This window comes from Tachyglossus aculeatus, chromosome 4, assembly GCF_015852505.1.
Source record: "Tachyglossus aculeatus isolate mTacAcu1 chromosome 4, mTacAcu1.pri, whole genome shotgun sequence".
Lineage (NCBI taxonomy): Eukaryota > Metazoa > Chordata > Mammalia > Monotremata > Tachyglossidae > Tachyglossus > Tachyglossus aculeatus.
The window spans coordinates 133,633,888-133,655,826 of record NC_052069.1 but is presented as its reverse complement, the minus strand read 5'-3'; the positions used below and the strand labels follow the sequence as shown (position 1 = coordinate 133,655,826).

Sequence of the window (21,939 nt, the reverse complement as noted above, 5' to 3'; positions counted from 1 at the left end):
TCCTGACTCCACCAATTGTCAGCTGTGGGACTTTGGGCAAGTCACTTCACTTCTCTGGGCCTCAGTGACCTCATCTGTAGAACGGGGATGAAGACTGTGAGCCCCCCGTGGGACAACCTGACCGCCTTGTAACCTCCCCAGCGCTTAGAACAGTGCTTTGCACATAGTAAGCGCATAATAAATGCCCATTATTATTATTATTATTATTTGGAGTCAGAGGTCACGGGTTCAAATCCTGGCTCCACCAATTGTCAGCTGTGGGACTTTGGGCGAGTCACTTCACTTCTCTGGGCCTCAGTGACCTCATCTGTAGAACGGGGATTAAGACTGTGAGCCCCACGCGGGACAACCTGATCGCCTTGTAACCTCCCCAGCGCTTAGAACAGTGCTTTGCACATAGTAAGCGCGTAATAAATGCCATTATTATTATTATTATTATTTGGAGTCAGAGGTCACGGGTTCAAATCCTGACTCCACCAATTGTCAGCTGTGGGACTTGGGGCAAGTCACTTCACTTCTCTGGGCCTCAGTTCCCTCCTCTGTAAAACGGGGATTAAGGCTGTGAGGCCCTTGTGGGACAACCTGATCACCAATCCCGTCTCTGCCAATTGTCAGCCGTGTGATTTTGGGCAAGTCACTTCCCTGGGCCTCAGTTCCCTCCTCTGTAGAATGGGGATGAAGACTGTGAGCCCCCCGTGGGACAACCTGACACCGCCTTGTAACCTCTCCAGCGCTTAGAACAGTGCTCTGCACGTAGTAAGCGCCTAATAAATGCCGTCATTATTATTATTATTATTCTCCCCAGAGTCCAGCTGTCACCAAGTGCTTAGTCTCTCCCAATCAATCAATCGTATTTAGTGAGCGCTTACTGCGTGCAGAGCACTGGACTAAGCGCTTGGGAAGTACAAGTTGGCACCGTATAGAGATGGTCCCTACCCAACAGTGGGCTCACAGTCGAGAGGCTCCCAAACGCTTTGTACCGTGCCCCGCACACAGTAAGCGCTCAACAAATACTATCGATCGGTCTCTCCCAAGTGCTTAGGGCAGCGCTTTGCACACAGTAAGCGCTCAACGATTACGGCCGATCGATGCCTCCCTACTTCACGGTGGACGGGAGCAGGGGTAACGACAGGGACAGGATGCCGTTGCTGCCGGGTCAGTCCTTCCAGCCCGGACACGGAACGGGGGCATTTCCCGGAGCCTGGACGGAGGCCTGGATGGGGAAGTGACTGGGATTCATTCATTCATTCAATTGTATTTATTGAGCGCTTACTGTGTGCAGAGCACTGTACTGAGCGCTTGGAAATCCAAGTTGGCAACATAGAGCGACAGAACCCAACGCTACATACCCAACCGCGGGCTCACAGTCGAGAAGGGGGAGACAGACAACAAAACAAAACATATGAACAGAATAAAATAAATAGAATAAATAGGTACAAGTGAAATAAGTACAGAGTAATAAATATGTACATATATATATATACATATATATATATATATACAGGTGTTATAGGGAGGTGAAGGAGGGGAAGAGGAAGGAGGGGGTTCAGTCCGGGTCAGGTCGGAAGCAATGCCTGTCCTACATGGGGCTGAGAGTTGATGGAGGAAAGAAAACAGGTATTTAATCCCTATTCTACAGATGAGGAAACTGAGGCCCAGAGAAGTGACTCGCCACAGGTCAGACGGCAGGAGAATGGCGGAGTTGGGGTCAGAAGTCGGTGCTCTTCCCACTTAGCCAGGCAGCTGTTGGCCTAGTACTGTACTGAGCACCTGTGTGCACCGTAAAGCAGAAGACAAGGTCCCTCAATTCGAGCAGTTTACAATCTCAGGAGATAATCATCAATCGTATTTATTGGGCGCTGACTATGTGCAGAGCACTGTACTAAGCGCTTGGGAAGTACAAATTGGCAACATCTAGAGACAGTCCCTATCCGACAGTGGGCTCACAGTCTAAAAGAGTCAGGGGTCACGGGTTCAAATCCCGGCTCCGCCGACTGTCAGCTGTGTGACTTTGGGCAAGTCACTTCACTTCTCTGGGCCTCAGTTACCTCAACTGTAAAATGGGGGTTAATACCGTGAGCCATAATGTCTAGTCTCCGGTGACTGAGCCAACCATTCAGCCGTCTCATTCGTTCATTCAGTCAGTCGTATTTATTGAGCGCTGACTGCGTGCAGAGCACTGTACTGAGCGCTCGGAAAATATAATTCAGCAACAGATAGAGACGGTCCCTTCCCAACAACGGGCTCATGGTCCAGGAAGGAGAGACAGACAACAAAACGGGAAAGTCGGCTCGCTGTGGGCAGGGAATTGTGTCGGTTTATTGTTCTATTGAGAAGCAGCGTGGCTCAGCGGGAAGAGCCCGGGCTTTGGAGTCAGAGGTCCGGGGTTCAAATCCCGGCTCTGCCAGTTGTCCGCCGTGTGACTTTGGGCAAGTCGCTTCTCTGTGCCTCAGTTCCCTCCTCTGTAAAATGGGGATTAAGGCTGTGAGGCCCTCGTGGGACAACCTGATCACCAATCCCGTCTCTGCCAATTGTCAGCCGTGTGACTTTGGGCAAGTCGCTTCTCCGTGCCTCAGTTCCCTCCTCTGTAAAATGGGGATTAAGGCTGTGAGGCCCTCGTGGGACAGCCTGATCGCCAATCCCGGCTCTGCCAATTGTCAGCCGTGTGACTTTGGGCAAGTCGCTTCTCTGTGCCTCAGTTCCCTCCTCTGTAAAATGGGGATTAAGGCTTGTGAGGCCCTCGTGGGACAACCTGATCGCCTTGTAACCTCCCCAGTGCTTAGAACACCTCCTCCAGGAGGCCTTCCCAGACTGAGCCCCTTCCTTCCTCTCCCCCTCGCCCCCCTCTCCATCCTCCCCATCTTACCTCCTTCCCTTCCCCACAGCACCTGTTTATATGTATATATGTTTGTACATATTTGTTACTCCATTTATTTTACTTGTACCTATCTATTTATTTTATTTTGTTAGTATGTTTGGTTTTGTCCTCTGTCTCCCCCTTTTAGACTGTGAGCCCACTGTTGGGTAGGGACTGTCTCTATATGTTGCCAACTTGGACTTCCCAAGCGCTTAGTACAGTGCTGTGCACACAGTAAGCGCTCAATAAATACGATCGATGATGATGATGGTGATTATTATTACTATTGTCCTCTCCCAAGCGCTTAGTCCAGTGCTCTGTCCGCGGCAGGCGCTGAAGAAATTCGATTGAACGAACGAACGGCGGAGATGGGGCTCCCTCCAGGCCGGGTGGGCGGGGGGCTGGCATTCGGCGGGTGGACCGACCTGAGCCTCAGTTTCCCCGCAGCGGCGCGGGCCTGGCCCGGGCTCACTTCGAGAAGCAGCCGCCCGCCAACCTGCGCAAATCCAACTTCTTCCACTTCGTGCTCGCCATGTACGACCGGCACGGGCAGCCCGTGGAAGTGGAGCGCTCCGCCTTCGTCGGCTTCGTGGAGAAGGGAAGGGTGAGACGGCACCGGGGGGGGAGCGGGCGGCCGGGAGCCGCGTCTCTAGAGCCGAGCGGTTTGTTATCCTTTTAAATGATGTTTTTTGAGCGCTTACTACCAGAGGCAGGGTAGCCGAACGGCTAGCGCCCCGGCCTGAGAGTCAGAAGGACCTGGGTTCCAATTCTGGCCCCGCCACGTGTTTGCTGGGTGATCTTGGTCTGGTCACTTCTCCGGGCCTCAGTTCCCTCATCTATAAAATGAGGATAACGCCAATAATAATGACGATGGCATTCATTAAGCGCTCACCGTGTGCATAAGCGCTGTTCTAAGCGCTGGGGTAGATGCAAGGTGGTCGGGGGGTCCCACGGGGGGGGGGGGCTCACAGCTTTCATCCCCATTTTCCAGATGAGGGAACTGAGGACCGGAGCAGTGAAGTGACTTGCCCAGAGTCACACGGCCGACAAGTGGCGGAGCTGGGATCCGAACCCACGACCTCCGACTCCAAAGGCCGGGTGATGGCCGTGAGCCCCATCTGGGGCAACCTGATTAGATTTTGTCAGCATCAGTCGTATTTATTGAGCGCTTCCTGTGTGCAGAGCACTGGACTAAGCGCTTCGAACAGTGCCCGGCGCGTCGTAAGCACTTAACAAGCACTTTTAGACTGTGAGCCCACTGTTGGGTAGGGACTGTCTCTATGTGATGCCAATTTGTATTTCCCAAGCGCTTAGTACAGTGCTCTGCACATAGTAAGCGCTCAATAAATACGATTGATTGATTGATTGATTAACAAATACCATAAAAAAAAGAGAGCGAGAGAAGCCGCGTGGCTCGGCGGAAAGAGCCCGAGCCTGGGAATCAGAGGACCTGGGTTCTAATCCCAGCCCTTCCGCTTGCCTGCTGTGTGACCCTGGGCAGGGCGCTTGACTTCTCTGGGTCTCGGTTTCCTCATCTGTAAAACTCATTACCCGTTTTCCGTCGGTTGGAAGCCCACCTGACCTGTTTATCTTGAGTCTACCCCAGTGCTTAGTACAGTGCTTGGCACATAGTAAGGCTCAACAAATTTAGAAATGCCCCGCTCCCCGGACCCAGCCCGGACGACTTTGATCTGCAGGGCAGCAGGGAGCGGTGCCCAAAGCGGTTTTTTTCTGTCACAAGGTATTTCTTAAACGCTTTCTGTCATAATTACGGTATTCCTTAAGCACTTACTATGTGCCAGACATTGTGCTAAGCAGCGTCCGGTAAGCGTACGGTCAGAGTACAGTAAGCCGCCGTACTAAGCGGTGGCGGCGTCCTCCTCGGCGTCGACACCGAGCGTAAGACGGCTGTGGGTTCTGATCCCTGCTCCGCCGCTTGTCCGCTGTGTGACTTTGGGCAAGTGACTTCGCTTCTCTGGGCCTCAGTTCCCTCACCTGTCAACTGGGGATTGAGACCGGGAACCCCACGTGGGACCGGGACCGCGTCCAACTCGATTTGCCGGCGCCCGGTGCAGGGCCTGGCGCGGAGGAGGCGTTTCCCCAATCCCGTCGTCGTTGTTAGCGTTATCCTGTTCTACGCGCCGGGGTTGAGCTTCTTCCTTCCCCCGCCCTCGCCTTCCCCGTCTCCGGCCCCCTCTCCTCGGCCTTGTCTGTGTCCCACCCCCTGCCCCCTCTCCTCGGCCTTGTCTGTGTCCCACCCCCTGCCCCCGACCACGCAGGAGCACGGAGGGGAGAAAACGAACAACGGCATACACTACCGGTTACAGCTCCTCTACAGCAACGGTGAGAAGGCCCGCGCCCTGCACCACCAGACTGGCCCGTTCCCGCCCCCATCCCGCCTCATTGGTTCATCAGTCGCGTTCATGGAGCGCTTGCCGCATGCAGAGCACTGTACTGAGCGCTCGGGACAGGACCCTAGAACAATAAACAGACCCATCCCACCCGGCCCCACGCCCCCTCCCCGTCTCCCACCATCCTCCAGCGCCCTGACCCTCGCTCTGCCCCAGGTATCCGAACGGAGCAAGACTTATACGTGCGCCTCATCGACTCGGCGTCCAAACAGGTGAGGGGCCCCCACCCCCGCGGACCCCCATCCCACCCCGGCGTTGGAAGCAATTCATCCGCGGCCCAAAAAACACCACCGGGCAGAAACCAGCGGGTCGCTTGTTTCCCCTCCAAGGTCTTTCCCCCCGGCTTCGGGAAAGTGACTGATCCAGAACCAGGGTTCAGACCCCCGTCTCGTGGTCAACTCTCTGCCCTGTCCGACCGGGGGAGACGGGGGACGCCCACACAGTTCCGGGAACGGGGGCGGGAAAGCGGTGGGACAACATAAGTAGTCGAAACTGAGCCACCGTGAGCCCATTTTTTGGGGCGGGAAAGAGAGCCAGTGACAGAAACTCCCACGGCCCCACTGGCGACCGGGAGGTCCCAGGGCAGGCCCAGAGAAGCAGCGCGGCCTCGTGGGTAGATCCCGGGCCTGGGTTCTAATTCATTCAATCGTATTTACTGAGCGCTTACTGTGTGCAGAGCACTGGACTAATCCCAGCTCCACCACTTGTCTACCGCCAAGTCACTTCACTTCTCTGGGCTTCGGTTCCATCACCGATCCATCCACCGTTCCATCTTTTAGACTGTGAGCCCACTGTTGGGTGGGGACTGTCTCTATATGTTGCCAGTTTGTACTTCCCAAGCGCTTAGTCCAGTGCTCTGCACATAGTAAGCGCTCAATAAATACGACTGATGATGATCACCGGCAAAATGGGGGTTAAGGCTGTGAGCCCCGTGTGGATCTTGGACCGTCCGACCTAATTATGCTGTCTCTACCCTAGCGCTTAGTACGGTGCCTGGCACATAGTAAGCACTTAAATACTATTTTTTTTTTTTTGCAAAAGTGAAAATTAAGGAGGGGCCGACTTGGGATCCAGCCCAGGGAGGGTTCTGGGTGTGGCCAGAACCGGAGTGGAAATGCGCTCAGCTGGGCGGGAATGGGCAGTGCCGGGACGGGGCCAGAGCCGGATCGTCATCATCAATCGTATTTATTGAGCGCTTACTGTGTGCAGAGCACTGTACTGAGCGCTTGGGAAGTACTAAGCCGGATGGGGATGGGGGAGCCGGGGCCGAAGCCTGACTCCAGTCGGGATGGGTGGGGCCTGGAGGGGGGTTAGTGTGGGGTCAGGCCAAGGTCAAGGGCCCCACTGCCCATTGGGTCCAGTGGGGATGGGCAGTGCTGGATGGGGCTGGGTGGGGGCGGAGAGGGGTTCAAGCAGTGAGCGTGCGTGGTGGAGCCCGGAGCCCCCAGAAAGTGGGCTGTGCCACCCTGGACCTCAGGGCCAGGCTGGAATGAGTTCCCGGAGGGGAGAATTTCCAGGCTTGGAGGTAGGATGGCAGCATAGATAGCGCAGAGGACCACAGAAGTGCCCCGGGCTACTGGGGCTCAGTTTCGGGGCCGAGGATGGAGGGTTCACGGAAGGCCAGAGCCCGTCGAGACCAGGGCCGGACCTTCCGCTCAATAGTAAGCGCTCAATAAATACGATTGATTGATTCCGCTTGCCTGATGGGTGACCTTGGGCCGGTCTCTCCCCTTCCCTGGGCCTCGGTCCCCTCATCAGTAAAAGGGGGGTTGAGAGTGAAAGCCCCGCGGGGGACAGGGGACCGTGTCCCGCCTCGCAGCTACGCCAGGGCTTAGTGCGGCCCCTGGCCCGTAGTAAGCGCTTAAGTACCCAAGAAAAAGAAAGCGGTCAGGGTGGGGTGAGGCAGTTGTGGACAGGGAGACTGCCTGGAAGGGTGGAATGGCAGGTCTACCCACGCGGTCTCCTCTCCCTCTCCAACTCCATTCTGGTCTTCCCCCTGCCCCGGTCCGCCCCCCCACCCTAGTCTGCCCCGCTCTGTTCTAACCCCCCGCGCAGGCCATCGTCTACGAGGGGCAGGACAAGAACCCCGACATGTGCCGGGTGCTCCTCACCCACGAGATCATGTGCAGGTGAGAGGGGGCGGCCGGGGTCGAGGGGAGAAGCCGGGGGCCGCTGGAAAGGCGGCAGGGCCTGTGGCCTGGGCAAGGCGGAGTGGGGGGTGGCAACTTGGGGCGTCGGGGAGTTTGACTTATCCGGGCCTCGCCCCTTCCCCTTCATTCTGCTCTTTCTCCCTTTTTCGGTCTCTCCAAGAGGAGGGGAAGCGTGTCTCTTCTGTTGCCCCCGATCATTCAGTCATATTTATTGAGCACTTACTGTGTGCAGAGCACTGTACCAAGCGCTTGGGGGAGGTCAACAGAACGATAGACAGACACATCCCCTGCCTGCAACAAGCTTAGAGGATTGATTCATTCATTCAGTCATCATCGTCATCATCAATCGTATTTATTGAGCGCTTGCTATGTGCAGAGCACCGTACTAAGCGCTTGGGAAGAACGAATTGGCAACACATAGAGACAGTCCCTACCCAACAGTGGGCTCACAGTCTAAAAGGGGGAGACGGAGAACAAAACCAAACATACCAACAAAATAAAATAAATGGGATAGATATGGACAAGTAAAATAAATAAATAAATAAATAGAGTGATAAATATGTACAACCATATATACATATATACAGGTGCTGTGGGGAAGGGAAGGAGGTAAGATGAGGGGGATGAGGGGGAGAGGAAGGAAAGGGCTCAGTCTGTCAGTCGTATTCATTGAGCGCTTACGGTGTGCAGAGCACTGGACTAAGCGCTCGGGAAGCACAAGTTGGGAACACGTAGAGACGGTCCCGACCCGACAGCGGGCTCACGGTCTAGAAGAGTGGGCTAGAGGATCACCAGAGACCCCCCCGGATCTGCCTGGAAACTGGGATCAGGAGGCTGGGGGCTTGAGCAGGATCCTCCTGGGGAATCAATCAATCAATCATATTTATTGAGCACTTACTGTGTGCAGAGCACTGTACTAAGCACTTGGGGGAGGTCAACAGAGCGATAAGCAGACACATTCCCTGCCTGCGACAAGCTTAGAGGATTCATTCATTCATTCATTCATTCATTCAGTCGTATTCATTGAGCGCTTACTGTGTGCAGAGCACTGTACTAAGCGCTTGGGGAGGTCAACAGAACGATAAACAGACACATTCCCTGCCTGCGACAAGCTTAGAGGATTCATTCATTCATTCATTCATTCAATCGTATTCATTGAGCGCTTACTGTGTGCAGAGCACTGTACTAAGCGCTTGGGAAGTCCAAGTTGGCAACATCTAGAGACGGTCCCTACCCAACAGTGGGCTCACAGTCTAGAAGGGGGAGACAGAGAACAAAAACAAAACATATTAACAAAATAAAATAAATAGAATAGAAGCAGCAGAAGAGAAGAGAAGCAGCGTGGCCTAGTAGCCAGGGCACTGTCCCGAGTGTCAGGAGGACCTGGGTTCTGATCCCGGCTCCGCTGCTTGTCTGCTGTGTGACCTTGGGCAAGTCTCTTTACTTTTCTGCGCCTCAGTTCCCTCCTCTGTAAAAATGCAGATTAAGACCGTGAGCCCCACGCGGGACTCAGCTAATCCAACCGGATTAGCTCGTTCCTACCCCAGCGCTTAGTATAGTGCCTGCCGTGTAGTAAGCGATTAACAAGTCCCACAACTATTATTACTGTTACAAGGGCCCCACATGGGACAGGGATTGTGTCCAACCTGCGGACTGTGAGCCCGCTGTTGGGTGGGGACCGTCTCTATACGTTGCCGACTTGTACTTCCCAAGCGCTTAGTACAGTGCTCTGCACACAGTAAGCGCTCAGTAAGTATGATTGAATGAATGATTAGCTTTTATCTACCCCAGCTCTTAGTATAGTGCCTTTCACATACTAAGTCCTTAACGAATACCACAATTATTGCTATGTGAGCCCCATGTGGGACAGGGATTGGGTCCAACCCGATTAGCTTGCATACACCCCAACGCTTACTACAGTGCCTGGCACGTAGTGAGCACTTAACAAATGCCACAGTTATCATTAGTGATTATTATCATTATTAGAGCAGTAGTGTGAATTGGGTGGAAAGCTGTGATCGAAGACGGGGCCGGGGGGAGCAGCAAATGTGAGAATGGGGGGGACTTTTCGAGAAATGGTTCGGGGAAGGGCCCCGAACGGTGCCCTCTCCCCTCCCAGCCGCTGCTGCGATAAGAAGAGCTGTGGAAATCGCAACGAGACGCCCTCTGACCCGGTCATCATAGACAGGTAAGAGCGGAGGGGAAGGGGATCGGGTGGGCGGGGGCGGGAACCGAGCCCTGGAGGAGATTTGGGTCCGTGGGGGCAGCTTCACGCCCGCAGCACCTGTGCCCATATCCCCAATTTATCGATTTCCGTTACTGCCCGTCTCCCCCTCTAGACTCTCAACTCCCTGTGGGCAGGGAACGTGTCTACCAACTCCGTTTTGGGTTCCTTTTGGATGGCGTTCAAGCGCTTACTATGTGGCCAAGCACTGTTCCGACCGCTGGCTCTCTTCCGTTGGACTCTCCCAGGCCCTTAGTGCGTTGCTCTGCACACTGTAATGAATAATAATGTTGGTATTTGTTAAGCGCTTACTATGTGCAAAGCACTGTTCTAAGCGCTGGATGAACATGACTGATGGATTATTGCAATTCACCCATCCCACTCCCCTGCTTTTTCTCCTGCTTACAACTCCCTCCCGCCTCAGATCTACCGGACCACATCTTTCCCTGCCTTCGAAACCCTCTTGAAATCCCACCTCTCCCAGGAGGCCTTCCCCGACTCCTTTTTCCTTTCCCCGGGTCACACGCCCCCGACGACAACTTCAGAACTTTTATGCCACCTCCGCGATTAAGCACTCACTACCACCATTAGACATTAATTAGAGAAATAAAAGCTGGAGGTTGCTGGTGTGAAGCAAATCTCTCATTTTCCACCTCAAACGTTCTCTCTGATGGCCTCGAGGACCTCAGGTAGAGGTGACTCCGTGGGTTGGAGACGACTCCACTGACTGAGCCCCTTCCTTCCTCTCCCCCTCGTCCCCCTCTCCATCCCCCCCATCTTACCTCCTTCCCTTCCCCACAGCACCTGTATATATGTATGTACATATTTATTACTCTATTTATTTATTTTACTTGTACATATCTATTCTATTTATTTTATTCTGTTAGTATGTTTGGTTTTGTTCTCTGTCTCCCCCTTTTAGACTGTGAGCCCACTGTTGGGTAGGGACTGTCTCTAGATGTTGCCAATTTGTACTTCCCAAGCACTTAGTACAGTGCTCTGCACATAGTAAGCGCTCAATAAATACGACTGATGATGATTCGACAGCGTAAGACAAGACCACCGGTCGAAATTCAGCATATATCCGACTGTAAGCTCCTCCACCTGACTGCAACCTCCTCCTCTAGATTTTAAGCTCCTTGTGGGTACGTTATGCCTCTCAACTCTCTCCCGAGTGCTTGGTGCTCAGTACAGTTAGGTGCTCAGTAAATTCCGCCGATTGACATGTTGATTTCCGTATCTGTGATTTAAGCACTTACCCACATATCCATCTTTCCCAACCTCTTCCTCCTCTCTGTGCTTTCTTTTGGGTCTGCCTCCCTCGCTGGATTGTAGACAATATCTAGGGGGAAAGCAGTGTGGCCTAGTGGGCGGCGTGGCCTGTTGCCTGGGAGTCAGAAGGATCTGTGCTCTGCCATTCATTCCTTCATTCAATCATATTTATTGAGCGCTTACTGGGTGCAGAGCACTGTACTAAGCGCTTGGGAAGTCCAAGTTGCCACTCGCCTGCTGGGTGACTTTGGCCAAGCCACTTCACTTCTCTGTTCTTCAGTCTCCTCCTCCTCCTCCTCCTCCTCGTCAATCGTATTTATTGAGCGCTTACTATGTGCAGAGCACTGTACTAAGCGCTTGGGAAGTACAAATTGGCAATATATAGAGACAGTCCCTACCCAACAGTGGGCTTACAGTCCTCATCTGTCGAAAGGGGACTCAGTATCCTTTCTCCCTCCTGCTTAGACTGGGAGCCCCACTGGGAGCTGGGAAGCAGCGTGGCTCGGTGGAAAGAGCCCGGGCTTGGGAGTCAGAGGTCGTGGGTTCTAATCCCGGCTCCGCCGCTTGTCGGCCGTGCGACTTTGGGCAAGTCACTTCACTTCTCTGGGCCTCAGTCTCCTCATCTGGAAAATTGGGGTTAAGACATGAGCCCGCCGTGGGACAACCTGATCACCTTGTATCCCCCCCCAGCGCTTAGAACAGTGCTTTGCACATAGTAATCACTTAACAAGTGCCGTTAATATTATTATTATTAATAATCAGTGGTATTTATTGAACACTTACTATGTGCAGGGCACTGTACTAAGCACTTGGGAGAGGATAGTGAAACAGAATTAGTGGATACGTTCCCTGTCCATAGCGACCGTATGATCGTGCATCTCAGCATGGCTCAGTGGAAAGAGCCCGGGCTTGGGAGTCAGAGGTCACGGGTTCAAATCCCGGCTCCGCCAACTGTCAAATAGGTGACCTTGGGCAAGTCACTTCACTTCTCTGGGCCTCAGTTCCTTCATCTGTAAAATGGGGATGAAGATTGTGAGTCCCCCGTGGGACAACCTGATTACCTTGTAACCTCCCCAGTGCTTAGAACAGTGCTTTGCACATAGTAAGCGCTTAACAAATACCATCATCCTTATTATTATTATTATTATTATTATTATTATTACTATTATTATTATGTGCAGGGCACTGTACTAAGCACTTGGGGGAGGATAGTAAAACAGAATTAGTGGATACGTTCCCTGTCCATAACGACCTTATGATCATGGATCTAGAGAAGCAGCGTGGCTCAGTGGAAAGAGCCCGGGCTTTGGAGTCAGAGGTCGTGGGTTCAAATCCCAGCCCCACCACATGTCTGCTGTGTGACCTTGGGCAAGTCACTTCACTTCTCTGGGCCTCAGTTCCCTCATCTGTCAAATGGGGATGCAGCCTGTGAGCCCCCCGTGGGACAACCTGATCACCTTGTAACCTCCCCAGTGCTTAGAACAGTGCTTTGCACATAGTAAGCGCTTAACAAATGCCATAATTATTATTATTATTATTATTATTATTATTATTATTATTATGTATCTACCCCAGTGCTTAGTGCAGTGCTTGGCATATAGTAAGCACTTAACAAATACCCCTATTATTATTATTTTTACTGTGAGCTACTAACTCTATCATACTCTCCCAAGTGCTTAGTACATACTTGCTTCAATAGAAGTAGTGTGGTCTAGTGGATAGAGCACGGGCCCGGGGTCAGAAGGACCCGGGTTCTAATCCCCGTCCGGCCACTTGTTCATAGCGTGGCTCAGTGGAAAGAGCCCGGGCTTTGGAGTCAGAGGTCATGGGTTCAAATCCCGGCTCTGCCAACTGTCAGCTGTGTGACTTTGGGCAAGTCCCTTCACTTCTCTGGGCCTCAGTTCCCTCATCTGGAAAATGGGGATTAAGACTGTGAGCCCCCCCCCAGGACAACCTGATCACCTTGTAACCTCCCCGGTGCGTAGTACAGTGCTTTGCACATAGTAAGCGCTTAACAAATACCATCATTATTATTATTATTCACTCGATTTATTGAGTGTTACTGTGTGCAAAGCACTGTATTAAGTGCTTGGGAGAGTGCAATATAACAATAAACCCCGCCCTACCTCCTTCCCCTCCCCACAGCACCTATATATACGTTTGTACAGATTTATTTTTCTATTTGTTTTACTTGTACATATTTACTATTCTATTTATTTTGTTAATATGTGAGCTCGCTGTTGGGTAGGGACCGTCTCTATATACAGCTCGTTTCTACCCCAGCGTTTAGTATAGCGCCTGCCATGTAGTAAGCGATTAACAAGTACCACAACTATTATTAATAATAATAATAATGGCTTTTATTAAGCGCTTACTATGTGCAAAGCACTGTTCTAAGCGCTGGGATAGATACAAAGTAATCAAGTTGTCCCACGGGAGGGCTCACACACTTAATCCCCATTTTCCAGATGAGGTAACTGGGGCACAGAGAAGTGAAGTGACATGCCCAAAGTCACACAGCTGACAAGTGGCGGAGCCGGGATTTGAACCCTGACCTCTGACTCCAAAGCCTGGGCTCTTTCCACTGAGCCTCGCTGCTCCCTAATAGTAATATTAGTAATAGTAATAATAGGAATTATTATTGCTAATTACAAGGGCCCCACATGGGGCAGGGATTGTGTCCAACCTGAGACTGTGAGCCCGCTGTTGGGTGGGGACCGTCCCTATGTGTTGCCAACTTGTACTTCCCAAGCGCTTAGTACAGTGCCCTGCACACAGTAAGTGCTCAATAAATACGATTGAATGAATGACTAAACAGACCCTGTTCTGAGCGCTTGGGAGAACACAGTGTAACAGACGCTTGCCCTGCCCACAGCGAGCAGTGAATCTTGAGCGCTTACTATGTGCCCTGAGCACTTTGTGGAGCGCAGCACGTACTTTATGGAGTTGGAAGACGTGTTTCCCCACCCACAGCGAGCCCACAGTCTAGCAGGGGGACAGACGGGAAAATAAATCAGTAGATCACGGCTACGGGCGTGAGCGCCGCGAGGACGAGGGAGCAAATCCAAGCGCGAGGGCGACGCGGAAGGGAGCGGGAGAAGAGGGAATGAGGACCGCGGAAGGGAGTGGGAGAAGAGGGAATGAGGACTTAGTCGGGGAAGGCCTCTCGGTGGAGATGGGCTTTCGCGACGGCGTGGTCGCTCCGTTTTCCTCGTTCTCCCCCTGACCGGGTGGGCGGGAAGCCAGCGGCCCGGACCGCGCCAGTCTGAGCTGGGCGTCCAGGTCGGCTCGGGTGGGTGGAATTGTCCGCCTGGATTGGGTGTCCGGGTGTCAGCCCCCATTCCCGTCCCCCCCCCGACCCTCCTTTCCTTCTCCTCCTCCCTTCCCGGACTGTCTCCGGTGGGTGGGTGGGCGCTCAGAACGGTGCCTGGCACGTTGCGCTTAACAAATGCCGTCATTATTATTATTGATGGTGTCTGTTAAGCGCTATGTTACCAAGCACTGATACAGAGTAATCGGGAGCTTCAATCTAGAGGGAAAGACAGACGTTGAAATCAATTTCAAATATGGACTTGAGTGCTGCGGTGGTAGAGGTGGGGTGGCTATCGAGGGCCGAAAGAGTACAGGTAATAATAATGTCGGTGTTTGTTAAGCGCTTACCATGTGCCAAGTGAGCGCTGGGGTAGATCAGGTTGTCCCAGGTGGGACTCCCAGTCTTCATCCCCATTTGACAGATGAGGGAACTGAGGCCTGGAGAAGTGAAGTGACTCGCCCAAGGTCACACAGCGGAGAAGTGGCGGAGCGGGGATTAGAACCCACGACCTCCGACTCCCAAGCCCGGGCTCTTTCCACTGAGCCACGCTGCACAACGCGATAGATGCCCGTGGCCGAGGGTGGGTCTGAGTTGGAGATTGCAAGAGGGTGTGTGACAGAGGGGCAAGTGTCGTATTTATTCTATTTGTTTTATTTTGTTAATACGTTTCGTTTCTAGACTGTGAGCCCACTGTTGGGTAGGGACTGTCTCTATATGTTGCCAACTTGTACTTCCCAAGCGCTCTGCACACAGCAAGCGCTCAATAAATACAATTGATTGATTGATTGATTGATTGACTCTCCTCCCCACGCCCCAGTCCCTCCCTGGCAACACCTATAATTGTGGCATTTGTTCAGCGCTCACTATGTGCCCAGCACCGTACCGAGACCGCTGGGATTGACGCAAGATAATCCGGTCGGACCCAGTCCCTGCCCAACGTGGGGGCTAAGCGGGAGGGAGGACTGGTGTTTAAGTCCCGACTTACGGGTGAGGAAACTGAGGCAGGGGGAAGGGCAGTGACTGGCGCCAGGTCGCCCAGCGAACTGGCGTCAGAGGTGGGATTAGAACCCAGGTCCCTTGCCTCGCAGGCCTGTGTCACTAGGCCAACGCCGTTTCCCCGCCAGTGTCCCGACCCCCGTCTTGGCTCCGCTCAGGGGTCGCCCCCACCCCACGGCCCGGCTCCTCCGGGGCCCAGAGCCCCAGGATGGGGGTTCGATAGGCCAGTCGGGGGTCCCAGCCCCCCAAGTTCATCTCCCTGCCCTCCGCCCCCACCTCTCAACCCCACTGGGTGTGAAGAGCCCACAAGTGCCCTATCAACATGTTAATCAAATTACTTAGGAGCTAAAATTGACGCTGTTCATTAATTATGCAAGATTATGCTAATCGTGCATGCAAATGCCTGCTCCGGGAACAGGAGGTGCGGGCCCACGGCGGCGGGCCATTAGCATAGCGGATGGGGTGCGGGTTGTTGGCATGCTAATGTATGCGCCCTGCTATTTATAACCCGCATCCATCTGTGCCCACCCCGGCCAGCCCCAGGTCAGCCCCCTCCCCATCCCCTGGCCAATCAATCCATCAATCATCAGTCGTATTTATTGAATGCGCAGAGCACTGTACTAAGCGCTTGGGAAGTCCAAGTTGGCAACATGTAGAGACGGTCCCTACCCAACAGTGGGCTAGAAGGCCAGCCCCCGCCAGTCCTACCCTCCCGTGCTTCGGCCCTGCCCAACCCACTTCTGGGCACCGCTGCCCCCAGATTATGTGCCCTTGGTGCCCCGGCTTTCTTATCAATCAATCAATCAATCAATCGTATTTATTGAGCGCTTACTATGTGCAGAGCACTGTACTAGGCGCTTGGGAAGTACAAATTGGCAACACATAGAGACAGTCCCTCCCCAACAGTGGGCTCACAGTCTAAAAGGGGGAGACAGAGAACAGAACCAAACATACCAACAAAATAAAATAAATAGGATAGAAATGTACAAGTAAAATAAACAAATAAATAAATAAATAGAGTAATAAATATGTACAACCATATATACATATATACAGGTGCTGTGGGGAAGGGAAGGAGGTAAGACGGGGGGATGGAGAGGGGGATGAGGGGGAGAGGAAGGAAGGGGCTCAGTCTGGGAAGGCCTCCTGGAGGAGGTGAGCTCTCAGCAGGGCCTTGAAGGGAGGAAGAGAGCTAGCTTGGTGGATGGGCAGAGGGATTGGGGGCATTCCAGGCCCGGGGGATGACGTGGGCCGGGGGTCGACGGCGGGATGGGCGAGAGCGAGGTACGGTGAGGAGATTAGCGGTGGAGGAGCGGAGGGTGCGGGCTGGGCAGTAGAAGGAGAGAAGGGAGGTGAGGTAGGAGGGGGCGAGGGGATGGACAGCCTTATTCCTTATTTCTTATTCCGGGGCCTCGACTGCCCTGTGGGTACCGGTCCGCATATCCGGCTGGTATGCTGTCGTCCCAGTCAATCCCCACGTCACATTTATTGAGCGCTCGCCGCGTGCCGGGCACTGAACTAAGCACTTGGGAGAGTGCAGTGAAACAGAATCGGTAGACGCGTGTCCTGTCCGCGGTGAGCTTGCATTCATTCGTTCGGTCAGCCGTGTGGAGCGCTTGCTGTGTGCGGAGCACTGTGCTAAGCGCTTGGAAAGTACAGTTCGGCGACAGAGACAGTCCCTACCCAACAGTGGGCTCACAGTCTGGATGGGGGAGACAGGCAGCCGAACAACTGTTTAGACGAAGGGGCGGACAGAGAAGCAGCGTGGCTCAGTGGGAAGAGCCCGGGCTTTGGAGTCAGGGGTCACGAGTTCAAACCCCGGCGCTCCACCAGTTGTCAGCTGTGTGACTCTGGGCAACTCACTTCGCTTCTCTGTGTTTGTGAACAATTGTGGCAATTAACTGGGAGTCTGAGTTAGAGACTGGGGGGATGTAAGTGTGAGCGCGTGTGTGTGCGTGCGAACAATTGTGCAAGTAACGGAGTGTGAGTTAGCAACTGTGGGAGCAGATCCCGGCTCTGCCAATTGTCAGCTGTGTGATTTTGGGCAAGTCACTTCACTTCTCTGGGCCTCAGTTCCCTCATCTGGAAAATGGGGATTAAGACCGTGAGCCCCCCCGCGGGATGACCTGATCACCTTGTAACCTCCCCAGTGCTCAGAACAGTGCTTTGCACATAGTAAGCGCTTAATAAATGCCACTATTACCATTATTATATAAATCAGTGAGCTACGGATCTGAGCAGACGTGCCGCGGGGGCGAGGGAGGGGGGAATAAAGGGCCGCAAATCCGAGGGCCGGGGTGACGCAGAAGAGGAAATGAGGACGTAGTTGGGGAAGGCGTCTTGGAGGAGGTGGGCCTTCAGGAAGGCTTTGAAAGTGGAGGGAGTGATTGTCGGTTGGAGACGAAGATGAAGAGGGACGGCATTCCAGGCCAGAGGCAGGGCGTGGGCGAGAGGTCGGCGACAAGATAGACAAGATGGAGTGGGTAAGGCTGGCAGGAGAGGAGTGAAATTCGTGGGCTGTGTTGGAGTCCACAGAAGCAGCGTGGCTCAGTGGAAAGAGCCCGGGCTTTGGGGTCAGAGGTCATGGGTTCGAATCCCGCCTCCGCCACCTGGCTGCTGTGTGACCTTGGGCGAGTCACTTCACTTCTCGGAGCCTCATCTGTAAAATGGGGATGATGACTGGAAGCCCCACGTGGGACAACCTGATCACCATGTATCCCCCCCCCAGCGCTTAGAACAGTGCTATGCACATAGTAAGCGCTTAACAAATGCCATCATTACTTAACTTTTCTGAGCCTCGGTTACCTCATCTGTAAAATGGGGATTAAGACTGTGAGCCCCACGTGGGACAACCTGATCCCCTTGTATCCCCCCAGTGCTTAGAACAGTGCTATGCACATAGTAAGCGCTTAACAAATGCCACCATTACTTAAGTTTTTTGAGCCTCGGTTCCCTCATCTGTAAAATGGGGATTAAGACTGTGAGCCCCACGTGGGACAACCTGATCCCCTTGTATCCCCCCCGTGCTTAGAACAGTGCTTTGCACATAGTAAGCGCTTAACAAATGGCATCATTATTATTATTATTATTATAGGAGAGCGGTGAGGTGAGGTAGGAGGGGATTGAGTGCTTTAAAGCCTTGTGGGTGAACAGTCTGGTGTGTACCCTTCTGTGCGTACCCACTACCTGTACGTGTCCACTCCCCGTCACCGCAGTCCGTTTCCTGAGAAGCATCGTGGCCTAGTGGATAGAGCACAGGCCCGGGCGTTGGAGGGACCTGGGTTCTAATTCCGCCTCTGCCGCTTGCCTGCTCTGTGAACTTGGGCAAGCCCCTTCGTTTCTCTGGGCCTCGGTCTCTTCGTCTGTCAAATGGGACTGGAGACCGGGAGCCCCTTGTGGGACAGGGACTGTGTCCAACCTGATTAGGTTGTAGGCATCCCAGTGCTTAGAACAGTGCCCGGTGCATAGCAATCGCGTAACAAATACCATTAAAAAAAAAAGAGGAGGAAGAAGAGGAAGACTTGTGTCTGGCCGAAGGGAAATCGGGATCCTGCCCATGAGGAGCACGGGGCCTCGGAGAGGAAATGTAGGACGGTGCCCATTCCAGGGCCTTCTCCGCCCTTGCTCAGCGATGCCCCGTGAGCAGGACGGGGAGGGCGGGCAGGGCGGGCAGGATCGTGAACCGTATTTTCCGGTTCCAGGTTTTTCCTCAAGTTTTTCCTGAAGTGTAACCAGAATTGCCTGAAGAACGCGGGTAACCCTCGTGACATGCGCCGCTTCCAGGTAACCCCCTCCAACCAGGCCCGCCGGCCCACGCCCTCCCCCTCTCCCTCCGCCCCGGCCCCAAGTAGGGAGGAAGGGGGGGATAATAATGATGGCATTTGTTAAGCGCTTACTATGTGCAGAGCGCTGTTCTAAGCGCTGGGATGTCATGGGGGATCTGTTACCTGTTACCCCCTCCCCCCCGCACACCCAGAAGGGCCAGAAGGGGAAGGGCCGGGATTGGGGCAGGGGGCTGGGGTGGGGGCCACCAGCTGGGTCTTGTACTTCCCAAGCGCTTAGTACAGTGCCCTGCACTCAGCAAGCGCTCAATAAATATGATTGAATGAATTAATAATAATAATGATATAATAATAATAATGATAATAATAATAATAATAATAATGATAATAATAATGAGAAGCAGCGTGGCTCAGTGGAAAGAGCCCGGGCTTTGGAGTCCGAGGTCATGGGTTCGAATCCCGGCTCCGCCACATGTCTGCTGCGTGACCTTGGGCAAGTCACTTCTCTGAGCCTCAGTTCCCTCATCTGGAAAATGGGGGTTAAGACTGTGAGCCCCCCGTGGGACAACCTGATCACCTTGTATCCCCCCAGTGCTTAGAACAGTGCTTTGCACATAGTAAGCACGTAACAAATGCCATTATTATTATTAATAACGGTGGTATTTGTTAAGTGCTCACTGTGTGCCAAGGACTGTTCTAAGCGCTTGGATATCAGGCTGTCCCCCGTGGGGCTCCCAGTCTTCATCCCCAGTTTCCAGATGAGGGAACTGAGGCCCAGAGAAGTGAAGTGGCTTGCCCAGAGTCACCCAGCCGACAAGCGGCCGAGCCGGGATTAGAACCCACCACCTCCAGCTCCCCAGCCCGGGCTCTTGCCACTCGGGGCTGGGAATCGGGCCGGCAGTTGAGGCTTTCGGGGGGTGGGCCGGAGCCTGGGGTCCCAGAGGTCGGCTTAGCGGCTGGGGCGGGGGATTGGACCGGCTGGAGCTCCGGTTGGGGGCTGGGCCCGGGCTCCTTGCACCGCAGCCGCCTCATTAGGGCCCCCCTTCAGGAGATGATAATTGTGACATTTTTACATGATTAACGACCTAGCTCATTTGCATAGCACGATGCCGAAAGCAGCCTCCCCTCCCCCAGTCCCTCTCCCCCTTGCCCCCCACCGTCCCCCCGGCCCCGCACTGCGGCCTCAACCGACCCCCAGGGCGATGGGGACCGCCACCCACGTGCCCCCCAAGGCCCTGGTGGACGGGGAACGGGACCCCCTTTTGGCCCTGGGGAGGTTGTGCCCACCCCCCAGCCTCACCCCGTCTCCCCGTTTCCCCCGCAGGTGGTGGTGGCCACCACGGTCAGCGTGGACGGGCACGTATTGGCCGTGTCCGACAACATGTTCGTCCACAACAACTCCAAGCACGGCCGTCGGGCCCGCCGCCTCGACCCCTCGGAAGGTAGAGCCGCCTGCCCCCGCCCCGCCCGGCCCCTCGCCCGTCCCGCCGGCCGTCTCCGGATGACCGCCCGGCGCCCGCCCACTCGGCTGGACCACGTCCTGGCCCTACCGCCCCCTCCTCGCCCGGCCCCCGGCCCGGCTCGCCTCTCGGCACCTCCGACGGTCGCGCCCGGGCAACCAGCCTGACTCGCCGCCTCCTCAGCAGTCGCCCCCTGCATCAAGGCCATCAGCCCCAGCGAGGGCTGGACCACGGGCGGGGCCACCGTCATTGTCATCGGGGACAACTTCTTCGACGGACTGCAGGTGCTCTTTGGCACCGTCCTGGTGTGGAGCGAGGTGAGGTCCTCGGGGGGCCGGGGGAAGCCCAGGGGGTGGGCACTGGGAGTCAGGGCACCCTACCGGAGGGCCTGAAGGGGAGAGGGCGGGCGGGGTGGGAGTGAAGGTGATGGACCCCGGGCCACCCAGCATGTTTGGATTCTCCCCTCCCCTGACCGGGCCAGTGACTCCCACCGGCCCTCTCTGCAGCCCGTCCACCTCCGCCCCCAGCCCCCCCGGCCGCCTCAGCTGCCGGAGCCCCCTTCCCCAGAAAAGCTGGTCAGGCATTCCCCTCACAGCCCACCCCCCCCAGCCCCTTCCGAGCTAACTCGTCTCGCTCCGTCTCTCGCTCTGTTTCGCTCTGTCTCTCGCGCTCCGCCTCTCACGTTCTGTCTCTCCTTCTGCCTCTCGCTCTGTCTCTCGCCCTCTGTCTTTCCCGCTCTTTCTTTCTCCCGGTCTCTTTCCCCATGTCTCTCTCCCTGTCTTTCCCGGTCTCTCTCCCCCATCTCTGTCTCTCTGCCTCCTTTTTCCTCCCTCCCTATGTATCTCTCTGCCCATCTCCCTCTCTCTGCCTCTCTCTTCCTCCCTCCCCATCTCTATCTCTCTGCCTGTCTTCCTCCCTCTCTCCCTGTCTCTCTCCATCTTCCTCCCTCTCCGTCTCTCCCTGTCTCTGTCTCTCTGCCTCTCTCTTCCTCCCTCCCTGTCTCTGTGCCTCCCGCCCCCTCCGCCCTCCCCCTTCCCTCCCCCCTGACAGCTGATCACTCCCCACGCCATCCGGGTGCAGACGCCCCCTCGACACATCCCCGGAGTGGTGGAAGTGACGCTGTCCTTCAAGTCCAAGCAGTTCTGCAAAGGGGCTCCGGGCCGCTTCGTCTACACCGGTAGCTCCGCTGGGTCGGCGAGTCGGGGCGGCGTCTAGGGGGGCAGCGGGGGGCTGGGGGTCCCCAGCCTCACTAGCCTCTCCCCCCACCGACCCCGCCGGCCCAGCTCTCAACGAACCCACCATCGACTACGGCTTCCAACGGCTGCAGAAGGTGATTCCCCGGCACCCAGGCGACCCAGAGCGCCTGCCCAAGGTAAGGGCCCAGCTCACTCGCTCGGTCAGCCCTTCAGTCGATCCCTCAATCACCGTCCGATCGGAGGTTTGAACGTCAGCTGCTGTGTGACCTCGGCAGATG

The 21,939-nt window shown here is 54.8% G+C and overlaps 1 protein-coding gene across 6 annotated transcripts in view; it reads left to right on the top strand.

Annotated features, from left to right (window-relative positions):
- The window catches only part of EBF4 (EBF family member 4), a 63,255-nt gene that overhangs the window by 30,897 nt on the left and 10,419 nt on the right, over nucleotides 1-21,939 (top strand). For 4 of the 6 annotated variants that reach the window (XR_005450338.1, XM_038744511.1, XM_038744508.1 and 1 more), the window contains 10 exons: nucleotides 3,305-3,461; nucleotides 5,137-5,200; nucleotides 5,425-5,480; nucleotides 7,324-7,397; nucleotides 9,538-9,606; nucleotides 18,925-19,006; nucleotides 20,330-20,447; nucleotides 20,649-20,782; nucleotides 21,516-21,642; nucleotides 21,749-21,837. Coding sequence is in view for 5 of the 6 variants with exons in the window: in XM_038744511.1 (XP_038600439.1) it covers nucleotides 3,305-3,461; nucleotides 5,137-5,200; nucleotides 5,425-5,480; nucleotides 7,324-7,397; nucleotides 9,538-9,606; nucleotides 18,925-19,006; nucleotides 20,330-20,447; nucleotides 20,649-20,782; nucleotides 21,516-21,642; nucleotides 21,749-21,837 (970 nt within the window). In the remaining variant the exon portion in view is untranslated. The remainder of the gene's footprint in view (nucleotides 1-3,304; nucleotides 3,462-5,136; nucleotides 5,201-5,424; nucleotides 5,481-7,323; nucleotides 7,398-9,537; nucleotides 9,607-18,924; nucleotides 19,007-20,329; nucleotides 20,448-20,648; nucleotides 20,783-21,515; nucleotides 21,643-21,748; nucleotides 21,838-21,939) is intronic. The other 2 variants (XM_038744509.1, XM_038744512.1) reach the window with 2 other exon arrangements.